The following is a 12,137-nucleotide window of genomic DNA, read 5'->3' on the forward strand; positions in this document are numbered from 1 at the left end:
ATAAGCTTGATAATGAATCATTAATTAGTACTTCCTTAATAATTCCTAATAGACTATATAGTAGACTGAACCAGCTGCTGAGCAGAAGGACGCCTATTTGCTATAAGTTCTTAACAGATTCATGGACATCTGCCACTACTGTGAAACGTGAGTTCTGCTGATTAAAACAGTGTGTACGATGTCTGTGTACTTTGAGTTATGACTCTGAGAAGAAGTAGTGTGATGTTTGCTGTGTCAATTCTGGAGGGGAAAATATATTTTACTGCAAAAATTGCTTTATTCATTTTTATTCCCACTATTTTTCTTCTATATAAATCAGAACAGGACAGGAAGGCTTACTGTTGTTGAAGGTGTGAGCGTTCTCCAGAGTTCCCAGCTGCTGAAGGCGGGCATGCAAGATCCCCGCCCTGTTACGAGAAACAGGCAGAGTCAGAGACTTCCTTTCTGGAGCTACAGGCCCTGCCCCCTCCTGGCTCCTGCTGGCAGAAGACAAATACCATTATCCGTAGGCTTGGATGTCAGTTCAACTCACAAGACAGCAAATACAGATCAGATTAACACAAATCAAATGAGAAATGTCTCACTGGTGTTGCACACAAGACAACAGCAATAGAAAGAAACCCAGCAGATAAATGAATTGCTAGAATGTAATGGGGTATTAAAACTAGGAAATAAATGGCAGCATCATGCATTTAATTCAGCGAAGTGGACCAAAAATACAGCAGTGTCTTACCCATGCAGGAGGGGCCTGGGGCCGCGATATTAACCACAAAACAACTTGCCAGCAGTGTTACAGAAGAAGAGACCAAATCAAAGAAAGGGGTTAAAAGATTCAGTAAGGACTGCTGTTTGTAAGTCTGTGCATGAGGGCGAGTCATATTATTGCATAGATGAACATAATTGGTATCAGTTCAAGAATGAATTCATAAATTCAGTGTGAAATGAGATATGTGACGTCATTTATTTCCTTGAACACCCTACCTGACGATGAATCTCTTCCCCATGTATCTAAACTGATGAAGGCAGACTCTGCAGGACAGACGAGAGGAGAAGCTCAGTTGGAGAGCATTACTAAATTCATTTACATCTCACTTTGAGGAACAGCAAGTTCATATGATAATCAGAAATGACTATGCATAATAATACGTTCTATCAATGAACAAAGGTCAACAAGCATGCTTTATATCAGTATACACTTTATTTTGAATGAGGTGAAGGAGAGGCAAATTATAAAGTGCTCTGTCTGGTAAGGTAGAGAGGCGCTATATAAATGCAGTCCATTTACCATTTTGCACAGGTTCCTACTTTCAGCAAATAGAGAATTTCATTTTTGGCTTTTTTTAATGCATACAACAAATTTTGGGCAAGGTTAAAAAAAAGTTAAGATTCTGAAAATGAATGCATATTTGATCGATTTCATAGAAAAGATTTAACTCAATGAAATGAATGAATATAATGTAATGGAATTTTTGACAAACATTTTTGTCGTCTAAGGACATCAGAGCAACTATTTTTTTTAAAGGGATGCTGAACAAATTTGACCCATGTCTCACTCTCAACTGCACATTATAAATACATATAAAATACATTCTAAAAAGGTTGTCTAGTTCTGTACTTACTCTATTAAGGTAAAGAAGTCCATTAGTTCTGAGGGAGCGGCTTTGTTCCAGTATGCAAAAAGGGCCTCTGAGGTGATGAAATGGTAAGAAAAGATTACTACGAAGCGGTTGTTTATATGAACGGTTGCCAAAATCCAGTACAATGACTCAGACAGGCAGTCTTACCCTCCGACATGCTCTTGAGGATATGCAGAAAGCCCATTAACAGGTTTTTGATCTCGTCCCGGTCCAGTTTGTCACAGCGCAGCACACTGCTGCCCAGAGCCGAGACACACTGGTTCTGATGCACAGAAAGGAAGTCGCGAGAGACGGAACAAAGAAAAGAGAAAAAGTTTTAGACTGAAGAGATTAGGAATATCACTTAAACAACCCAAACTTCAGAGATGAGAAATGTCAAGTATTTTCCTTAGAAAGTACACAAGAAAGCACATTTGCTGCAGCAGCTCTGTGCTTTGAGATAACAGCAGCAATTGCAGTTTTGAAGAAACACGTTTACAGTTACTTTACAGCATCTGAGGAAATAACTGAAAAGGGCTCAGGAGTCAGCTGTCAGCTCAACATCCACATTTGTAAAAGCACCCACATTCTTTGATGTGGCACACACTGAAGAGAAGGATGTTGGGAGGAACTTTGGGAGGATTTTGGACATATTGTACAGCCATCTGAGTACTGAATGTTTTGGTCTCTAAACTGAAATTCACTGACACAAAGAAGTACCCAAAAGCATCAGATGATCTGGTTTTATTGAATCATTAGATATCCTAAATTTGCTGTACAATTGTAACCAAAAGTCACTGGTGAAGAGGTCAAAGGCCAAACCGAATACTTGTTTAGGTATGTTTTCCTCATGATTTCCATCCACCCTCTGGCCTGCAGCTTGTTTGTCATTATCACTGTCACTGTCGTGCAGCAGGTCAGGCAAGGGCACCGAGAGGAGGGAGAAGTCCATGGTGACCCGCTTGGTCGCACGGTTCACAGGTGGGACTATGTCCTCGGGGTCCAGGGGGAGAGGGGGCACGTTGACTGAGTGCCTCCTGGTAAATCTCTCCTTTTGGTGGGGTTGGAAAGTTACAAAGCAAGGAAAAGGGGTGTGGGAACTCTGGAGGAGGGGATGGGAAGACAGTGTGGATGTCCAAGAGTGAAGATAAATCAAGTGTATGGGAGAGCTTTTCAAAACTATATTTTACCTTAACCCTTGGGTTTCGCCAACATTTGGCACTACTTTCATCCACTGTTATTACATTTGGTCTCACAGCCCAGGGCCTTGCATCACAAATCAAATTTTGCAAATTAAGTAGTCATTCAGCCTATGATTCAAGTATTTATCTACCTTCTCCAGGGAGTTAGTCTTGTCACTGCTCTTGTCTAGCAGGCTGTTTCCAGAGTCAGTGGAGACCAGAGAGCCTCTGGAGTCTGCATGGTGAACTGAGCTCATGTTGGGAGTGGAGCTGTGAGGCGAGGCTGCAGACAGAGCACAAAAAAAAATACTCTGTTGCACGTCAGAAGACGGGATAAATCTACAGCGTACAAGTTCATTTACAGAAGAGCATATATATTTTCTGCCAAGTTGAAAATTGCAAAAGCAAGTGTTTTGTTTGTGGTCCACATGGAAAATGAGGCTGGACAAAATAAAGGGATGTTAGCTTTATGATGCTGAAGTTTCAGCTTTATATTTAGAATTAAACAAAGTAATAGCCTGGGTACAATAGATCTTTGAGAGAACATTTTGCTAATTTTGAAGATTTACAAGAGCATTTCAGCTGCATTAGCTGTTATCAACGGTAAGATAGTGGAATGAGGATTTACCTGTTCCAGAGATGACTCCAAATACATCTTTGTGGAGAGCATTTTCTATGCAGTTCCCAGATTTCTGAGGGGTCACCATGGAGTTGGGTACCAGAGAATCCTCCCTGGCATTCTGGGACAGAAAGCAACAAAGTGAGCTGATTTAGCTCTGCAACTCCAAAAATGGATAAAGCTGCTATTCCATCTCCTGCCACTAGGTGTCAGGCTTACATTGTGGTTGCTGAGAGGGGCGGACTCCTTAATGTCAAGTCTGTGGACGTTTTCCTGGAACAGACCAAACAGAGGAAGGTAGAGGGTGGCAAGTCTGGCTTGCTGGCTCTGAAATGACACAGTAGGTGGTCATGAGTCATGTAGCCACAAAACTGACACAAAAACTGTGCATATACAACATAAGTAGTCGTTGGCAATGAAAATCTAAGGCCTCAGGCACCTCCAACAATGCTCATTAGCTAAAAAAAAAAAAAAAAAAAAAACACAAGTAAAAAGCAAAATCTGACTCTAAGACCAAAGACAAAATAGTGCAATGTTGAACCTATGTTGTAACAAACTGCTGTTTATTTCCATGTGTGCAGGGGGTGTTCGAAGTACGGTAAAGAAGGTCGAGAGCTGTCAAACTCACTTTCGCGGCATAGCGGTCGTCAAACGTGTGTTTGATCATCAGCCCCTTGAGCACCTGGATGGCGATCTGACGAATCTCTCGAAACTCCTGAAGAGCAGCGCCCACTTCCCTCAGCAGCAGCCCCACCAGGAAGTGGTTTCGACAGAAGTCATCAGTCAGAGAATAGTCCAGCTGAAGATCTGCAGCAGGCATCAATCAACAGAAATAATATATCAAATTAAAGATACAAATAGAAAAAGGATGCAGAGAATAAGCAGAATATGAATTGCACTCCACCTAGACGAAAGGGACGTTAATCTACCTTGGAACCTTTGAATTCGGCCTTTTCCAAAGGGCATGGGCAGATTAAGAGGGACGTAGTGCTCATGGTTGCAAACAACCCGCAGGAACTCAAACTTGAATTCATACAAAGTCTTGAAAGAATAAAAAGAGAAAATATATTTTAGGGAAGCTTGTATGGCTTCAATTTAGCTTTAACCTTATACTTAATCACTTGAATAGAAACATTAAAGATGGTAGCAGGAGAGTGTTTAACCTTTGGGTCTCCAGGCATAAAACAGTTCATGTAGTTGTTGATCTGCTTGAATATGAAGCCTCGGTCCATGAAGGTGAAGCAGCGCTGAGTGAAAAGGTGAGATCAACATTATAAAATCAGATGTAGTGATTTCTTTGGATTTAACTAAATCATCGTTTTAAATAATATTAATCATTAAACAAACAATCTGCTGTGAGAATTATTTAAACATATCTCTACAGTCCTTGACGTTTACATTACATGTCATTTAGCTGACACTTTGATCCAAAGAGACTTACAATTGCTACATACATATGTCAGAGGCCGCACGCCTCTGGAGCGACTAGGGGTTAAAGGGATACGCCACCGTTTGTTGAAACAGGGTTTATCACGGTCTCCCCTAGCTGTAGATAGGTGGGCCAATGCATTTTTTGTGCATGCATCGTTTTAGTCCGGTGCAACACCGGTAGCGCCACCGCTAGTTAGCTTAGCGTAGTGAATGGAATCCTATGTTGCCGGTTAACATGTTCTGAGTAAAAGTGAGCCAACAAAAGACAAAAAAAAACACCTAATTACTTGCACTGAGACAAAACATGCGTTGGCCCACCTATCTACAGCCAGGGGAGACCGTGATAAGCCCTATTTGAACAAACGGTGGCATATTCCTTACTCAGGGACACATTGGTGGATGTATCGCAGTGGGAATCAAACCAGACCGTCTCCCACAGCAAAGGCATGTGTCATATCCACTGCACCATAACCACGTTTCATGTTTATCCAAAACCAAAGGGCAATTTTTCATATTCATCTACATATCAAAAGGGCAATAGGGCATTGGGAGAGTGCCAACCTTTATGAAAACTGCCAGGCTGTGATTGGCATTGCGAGCCGCATCCAGGTTGTCCTTGTATTTTTGGGTGATGTGTGGCATCAGCATATTCACCAGGGTCTCCACTGCATGGTAGAAAGAAGCTGAAAAACGCTGGTTCCTGGAGAGCTGGTCAAGGGAAATAAAAAGAAAACGGGGAGAGTATTTAGGCTTAGAGAAATGAGGTTAAAAAAAAAATGAAAAGATTAAAACAAGACCTACCTTGACCTTCCCACTCTCTATGAGATAATGAGCCATTGATTTCACCAGAGCTTCAAAGAAGTACCACGAGTACTGCAACACAGACAGTCAATGCAAGGGAAACTACCACCCTTAATGTGAATTCATTTGTAACATGCTAAAATTGTAATTAACCTCGGTTGGAAAAGGTATTTTGTAGGAAAATGTATCAATTGTACAGAAGCCATAAGAGGCAAGTGAGGAAAAAAAACATCTGGTCCATTTCCTGAGTCTGTTCTAAATAGTTGTATCTCTGTTGTTTAGGACTTAACAGATAAAACAGATTTAAAAATAAAAAAAGGTTATGCCAGGACAATCTAAGTTCTTAAAAAAGTTTTGGCAGGTGAATTGTTTTTTGTCATATCAGTATCCTAAATGTTTGTTGTTGTAATGCTCATTTTGGCCACAAGAGGCTGACGTGCACCATTACCCCATGTTCTACATTTCTCCATGCAATCTAAACACAAGGTACAGGGTATAGCAAGTTATGCATCATAAGTGTCATGTCTTTCTTTGTGTGTGACATGTGTGCAGTTATAGTCCTATTTAAAACTTTTCCCCACCTGTTTCACAGACAAAAATGTAGGAACATAAAAGATTACCCTGTCAAAACCATTTTTCTCCTGTTTTTAAGTCATAAACACAGGAGAGAAAACTACTGAGCTCAGACTTGGCCCAGAAAATGGATCACCAGAATGTTTCTCACTTGCCTCTCAGGGTTTTCGTACTCTTCTCTGTGAAACGGAAGCATACAAAAGAAATCAACTACACATTTGGTCAAAATTGAGTTTAGAATCAGACTTATTGACTTCTGTTTTATCATATAAATATTAAGCCATAGAAATGTATAATAATACAATTTGAAGTAACTACAAAACTAAACCAAGTCATCAGCTCAAGCAAGAAAGCTATACACAAAGTAAAAGCTAGCAATAGCCACAGCTTTACAAGTTAATTTACAGATTTTTGCCTAGCTTTTATCTGTAATTGAAAAATATATTTAATGATATTTAAGGTATCATTTATAGTCTATACCAATGATTTTCTGAGGGTGTAAAATAATCTGCCTAAAATTGAATGCTTAAAATGAAGGCATTACAACCTTTAGCAAGGTGAGGTAATAGTTCTTACCTTCAGGAGCTTGTTGCTAGTCAGGAAGTCAGTGGATGGCTTGAGAATGGCTGTCATAGCTTTAGCCAGCTCCTCATGAACCGTTTTTACATTGGTGGAGGAATAAGGCTCTGGCTTAAACACAAACTGAGAGTAGAGATGGGGGAATCTGATTGTATCAATTTACTTTCTACAGAAACACAGGAACATACAAATATATGTTCTGCATAAATATAGTGAGAAAAGACTGCACCTTGATATACGATCTCAAGTAATGTTCAAGCCCTTCTTCATGGCACTGTGCCACAACATGAACCATCACCCTAAAGAAAAAACAAATAAAGAAATATAAAACAAGAAAGAAGGAGCAAAGGCTGGCTAGAAGGAACAATCTAAGATAGGAATTCAATTTATTCATTCCAAGGCACTAACGCCTCATTTTCACACTGCCTACAGAGCTTCAAAGACTAGTCACACTCACAACTGAGATAAAAGACACATACATGGAGTGTGCTAGCCATTGGTGAGTGTCTAATGAGAAAAGGGATTTAGGCTGTTAAAGAGAAACAGGGGAATGCACTTTGGATTGAGAACCAGATGAAAGTGCTGTTACTATAATTTTCTCCGCACAAATTTAAAAAGAGACCAAAAATATTGCCGTAACCCATAGCTTGCCTGGTCACGTTGACAGCCACATCCTCATGTGTGGCTCTGGTTAGGACACAGAACAGCTGGTTAAGGATGGTGGGCAGAAAGTTGACCATCACATGACCCTCCATCGCATGGAGACTCTAAGAGAGGGGAGGAAGTAAGAAGAGAATGAATGATAGATGCAAGATTATAAGATTGTATTTGATGAGGCATGAACAAAAAGGGTGTGTTCCCGTGTTTTCCTTAGAAATTAAAGGCCAGAATACCTTCAGGTATTTCACCAGCTCTCCCTCTGAAGCTTGTTCTGACAGCTCCATGATTTGACAGTGGTGGAAGAAGTTTTGCAAGTGCTGATCCTAAAAGAGCATTTTATTTGAAGACATTTTATTAGCATTTTAAAGTAAATTGAGATTATGTTTGTATCCAAGGACAATGAGCAGGCAGTGTTAATGTATATAATGTACAAATACCTGAGTGTAAACTGTGGAAACAAGATGAGTCGAGACTTTGAACAGGGATTTTCCTCCGTCCACCCATTTAATCTCCGAGCCAGAGTTCTAGAATGACAAGTGGGCAACAATTACTGCATTGGATATTAAAAAACGGCATGGTGTGGATTTATAGAAGCATTTCTAAATGCTAATGCATAGACATAATTGACAAATCAGTGACAGTTTTTTGTGAAATAAGAGGACAAACTGTTTTGCCATAAGGCTGCAGTGTTCAACAAAACAAATAAACTAGAGTTCTTATGAAAGAATGGCTGGTTTGTATGTTTATTTTATAACTGATATCCTACAAAACAACTGATTTTGTGGCTCAATCATTTTGAGAAAAACGCTTACACAAGCAGTTACATTTGAAATCAGCACTAAGCATTATGCACAATTAGCCACTTTTGTGTACATATTAATTCAATCTAGACTAAACCCATTAGCCCTGCATCAAAGAAACAACACTGAGGGGTTCTAATGGTGAGATAGATTACATATTAATGCTGATCAGATTTCACAGGCATTTCATGTAAAAGCCGGTTAGACCTCTGCAAGGTCCCAATCCAATCACAGCTACTAAAATCTTTAACCACTAACCACAAACTGCATCAGATCCTAATGTCAGAAAATCCCATCTTAACCATTTTGGAAAATTGTTTGAGGGCAATACAGGGAAATATTTTGACTTTGGGTCTAAAGCACATACATCCTTTACTTAAACAGAATATTGGAACAATCAATGACTTGCCATAAACAAGATGATACCTAGACAGACCTTCACAGCCCTCTCATGACTTTAAGCGCATGCTAGGGCTGCACGATATGAGGAAAATATCTAATCTGTTTAATTGTGCAGCCCTAGTGCATGCCAATTCCACACAGATGTTGATAATCTTTTTTTACCTTGTTGACACCATCCTGGGAGCCGAGGTACCCCGCGGGCAGATTGGCGGCCACAGGCAGCAGCTGTTCATTCATGATGACTCTGCCATCCCTTAGCAGAGGCAGCCATGCTGAACCCACTGTGTGCAAAGCAGGTGCATTTGTGAAGTAGTGGTAATACTGGGGAGGCTGCAGCATGAATATCACAATTTCAAATATCCCCACCTACTGGGGACACTCATAAAAACTACCATCAGACTGTGGAAAGTATTAGTATAAACTGCTTTGTCCCACATTATGCACACCAGATATTTACATGAACTCATTGCATTGTTTTTGTTAAAATACCCGCTGGTGTTTTTATTCAGAGGGGGGAGACATGAGTCACGACTGAAAGCTGCAGCCTACCTGGAGACTCCACCAGGTCTTTCTTCTTGCTGTTGCTGTCACAGCTAACATGATAGAATGTGAAGAGAAGGTGATGCTTCTCATGCAGCTGAGTAGGCAGCTCTATCTTTATCTGAAGGTGAGAAAAACAGATTCCCAGGGTTGGTTCCCTAATACAGAGGTCGCTTTGTTCAGGAAAATCTAAGTGAAAATTGCCAGCGGCGTAGCCTGGGAAAACCCTGACAAACTTCCGGCAAATTTGAGATTCGCCCTGCACTCTCAGTTACAACTGAAAAGGGTCTGGTGTCAACCAGGCTACCAGCGGAGCATTTCCGGTGAGAATTTAACGTTGACTTCAAATGTGTTGAAACTTAATGAGGAGGTGAGAGGTACCTACTTCAGAACACACTGCTTTCAAAAAAATATATAACTTTTTGACTTATGTCATAGAGCATATCTGACTCTCTCCATTGATGGCTTTTAGCCATTATAAGCATAGTACAGAATGCATTATATTAATAAAACTGATGAGTAACATGAGCACAGACATACCTCATCATAGAACTCTGGGTTCTGCTGATGGTGCAGGACAGCTGCATATGCCTGCTTAGTGAAGAGAGGACCTCCCGGATGACCATAGATGCACTGCATTAGATTAGAAAGGTAGGAGATAATCAAACATGACAGAGAGAGAAGTCATCATGCACTCTCATCTCAAACCTAGTCATCACAATATGGTTTAATGTAGAAAGTGCTATTTTGGTTTGGCTACGAAGTCCAAAGTCAAGACCACAAGTCAAAAACGAGTCTAAAGTCAAGACAAAACTCAAGACCAACAAGTCCAAAGTCAAGTCCCAAGTCAAGAATAACAAGTCTAAAGTCAAGACCAACAAGTCTAAAGCGAAGTCCCAAGTCAAGACCAACGAGTCCCAAGTCAAGACCATCAAGTACAAAGTCAAGTTCCTTAACCAAGACTAAAAAGATCCCAAGTTGAGACCCAAATAAAGTCCTAAGTCAAGACCAACAAGTCTTTTGCAAGTCTTTTTTTGTCAAATCAAGTCAGAAGTCTAATATGACTTCATGCCACATGATTCGAGTCCACACATCTGTTGGTTTGGATTTTGCCATTTTAGATTCTGCAGGGGCAGTATGCAAAGAACTGAAATGATAACTGTGTACAGCATTTTCTGATGTACAGTATGTGATGTAAACACACCTTCACCGGCTGGGCTTCATCCTCATCAGAATCCTTGAATTCAATGCAAACTGCAATATTCCTCGCCTAGAGAGGGGAGACAAAAGTTAAAAAACAGTTCCAAGATATCCCCTGTTGGCCTAGAACCAATTCTTGCCAGACACTTCCTTTACTATGTCTCTCTCTATAAAGAGGGGGAAAATATTTTAGGCAAAGGATTGCCAGCTCTTATTTAAAATAAGAGGGCAGAGAGATGGATGGGGGAGAGAAGGCAGGTTGTTTTCCTACACGCGCTGTCAGTAAAAATACCAACCCTGTATTAATCAGAAGCTGCTGCTCTGTAAGGATAATTCTAGCCAGCTCTGCTGCTTGGCTGAACAAGCCTGAGGGAGTTGCCAGTTGTTTCATAGAGTAAACAGGAGCACAATATGATGATGATAAGAGAATGCTAGCCAAGCAAAAGCATCACTTTCCAAAACGGATAAGTCGTATGTTTTGGAATGATTTTATGTTGCATGCAAAGGGCAAAATACAGATTCAGCAGATCATCTAACCAGCAACAGAAAAGCTCAGAATTAAAAAGGTACGTCCCCTATTTCCTCTTGTTTAAAACGTTAACATTAAGGCCAATGTATTCCTATGCTCCATACTGCGTTTACCTTAGCAAAGCATTTCTGTCCGTCATATTTGAGGTGTTTTGGGTACACATAAAGGTGGTTTTTATAGATGGTGAATGGTTGGGAGCACTTAGCGATGCAAGGTACAAACTCCTCCACCTCCAGAAGAGCGCCTTCAGGCCCATTGCCTTCAAAGTTCCTCACAGGGATGTAGGAGGAAGTGACACAATCTGCAGGCAGGAAACGAGAGGAGTCACTGGGTTCAAGGTTAATGTCTGATGACTATAAATAGACAATTTAATGTGATTTTGTAAATATTTGGAGGGTTTACTGGTTACATCCGGGGCCACGCTGTCAATCGTTGCATCCAAGTTGCCTAAGAGCACAGGGAGTTTGGCCATTTTCTCTGGTCTGTTGGGAAAACAGACAGAAACAGCAGTTACAACAATGTATCAAAAGCAGTTATAGTGATATATTTAAGAGAGGGGGGGAAAGCATACTTTCTGAAGTCAGTCAGCAGTTTGAACATGTCCTCGTCTGACAGCTTGCTGCTGTCCTGTCTGTAAAGAGCAGAGAAGCGAGAGCTTTTGTCCAAACTTCCTGATGCATCTTTGAACACAGGCCTGCAGGGACAGACAAATAATCAATCTACTGGAAAAAGAGCACATTTCAGTTCTACACTAGTGGTTTAATGATTTATGTCTCAGAGGCCCATTGACTTTCATTTGACAGTTTCCACACAGTTTCTTTTTTGCAGCATCCTAAATCGGAATCACTATGTTTCGTATTATGGCACAAGAGAATAAGTCCCCTTGATTTTTTAGAAGCTAAAGGTTTTCCTTAAATGCAAGAAATCATGAGTAATAGCCCTTTCTTCTCATTCGTTCTCTGTCATGCTGCAGTTGGATTAAATTCCTTTGTTGATGTGTTTTTTGAAGGGGGGGGCAGGGGGTGGGGTCTTCGTCACCTTGCAGCCCAGGCAAAAGGCATCCTGTACTGTCCCAGTCTGCTGCAGGCTGTCTTAGCATTCTTCAGCACCTTTTGTGCCATCTGCAGGCAGGGAAGAAAACAGGGGGATTTATTTTACAATTTAATTATTTGAGATGACTTGAGCACACTAAATACAGCCACGTCT

At 40.7% G+C, this 12,137-nt stretch overlaps 1 protein-coding gene across 8 annotated transcripts in view; it reads right to left on the reverse strand.

Moving 5' to 3' along the window:
- dock9b (dedicator of cytokinesis 9b) overlaps nucleotides 1–12,137 on the reverse strand; it is a 57,675-nt gene that overhangs the window by 12,608 nt on the left and 32,930 nt on the right. For 5 of the 8 annotated variants that reach the window (XM_028571973.1, XM_028571976.1, XM_028571971.1 and 2 more), the window contains 25 exons: nucleotides 11,970–12,052; nucleotides 11,503–11,625; nucleotides 11,334–11,413; nucleotides 11,045–11,232; nucleotides 10,407–10,472; nucleotides 9,743–9,835; nucleotides 9,212–9,323; nucleotides 8,825–8,943; nucleotides 7,898–7,984; nucleotides 7,694–7,783; nucleotides 7,452–7,567; nucleotides 7,030–7,099; nucleotides 6,798–6,923; nucleotides 5,649–5,720; nucleotides 5,409–5,555; nucleotides 4,580–4,663; nucleotides 4,346–4,457; nucleotides 4,045–4,223; nucleotides 3,636–3,743; nucleotides 3,426–3,537; nucleotides 2,950–3,080; nucleotides 1,785–1,899; nucleotides 1,620–1,686; nucleotides 982–1,029; nucleotides 340–479 (listed from right to left, as the gene is read on the reverse strand). In XM_028571973.1, coding sequence (XP_028427774.1) covers nucleotides 340–479; nucleotides 982–1,029; nucleotides 1,620–1,686; nucleotides 1,785–1,899; nucleotides 2,950–3,080; nucleotides 3,426–3,537; nucleotides 3,636–3,743; nucleotides 4,045–4,223; nucleotides 4,346–4,457; nucleotides 4,580–4,663; nucleotides 5,409–5,555; nucleotides 5,649–5,720; nucleotides 6,798–6,923; nucleotides 7,030–7,099; nucleotides 7,452–7,567; nucleotides 7,694–7,783; nucleotides 7,898–7,984; nucleotides 8,825–8,943; nucleotides 9,212–9,323; nucleotides 9,743–9,835; nucleotides 10,407–10,472; nucleotides 11,045–11,232; nucleotides 11,334–11,413; nucleotides 11,503–11,625; nucleotides 11,970–12,052 — 2,668 coding nt within the window. The remainder of the gene's footprint in view (nucleotides 1–339; nucleotides 480–981; nucleotides 1,030–1,619; nucleotides 1,687–1,784; nucleotides 1,900–2,949; nucleotides 3,081–3,425; nucleotides 3,538–3,635; nucleotides 3,744–4,044; nucleotides 4,224–4,345; nucleotides 4,458–4,579; nucleotides 4,664–5,408; nucleotides 5,556–5,648; nucleotides 5,721–6,797; nucleotides 6,924–7,029; nucleotides 7,100–7,451; nucleotides 7,568–7,693; nucleotides 7,784–7,897; nucleotides 7,985–8,824; nucleotides 8,944–9,211; nucleotides 9,324–9,742; nucleotides 9,836–10,406; nucleotides 10,473–11,044; nucleotides 11,233–11,333; nucleotides 11,414–11,502; nucleotides 11,626–11,969; nucleotides 12,053–12,137) is intronic. The other 3 variants (XM_028571978.1, XM_028571972.1, XM_028571974.1) reach the window with 2 other exon arrangements.

The sequence above is a fragment of the Perca flavescens genome, chromosome 24, assembly GCF_004354835.1.
Source record: "Perca flavescens isolate YP-PL-M2 chromosome 24, PFLA_1.0, whole genome shotgun sequence".
In the NCBI taxonomy this organism is placed as follows: Eukaryota; Metazoa; Chordata; class Actinopteri; order Perciformes; family Percidae; genus Perca; species Perca flavescens.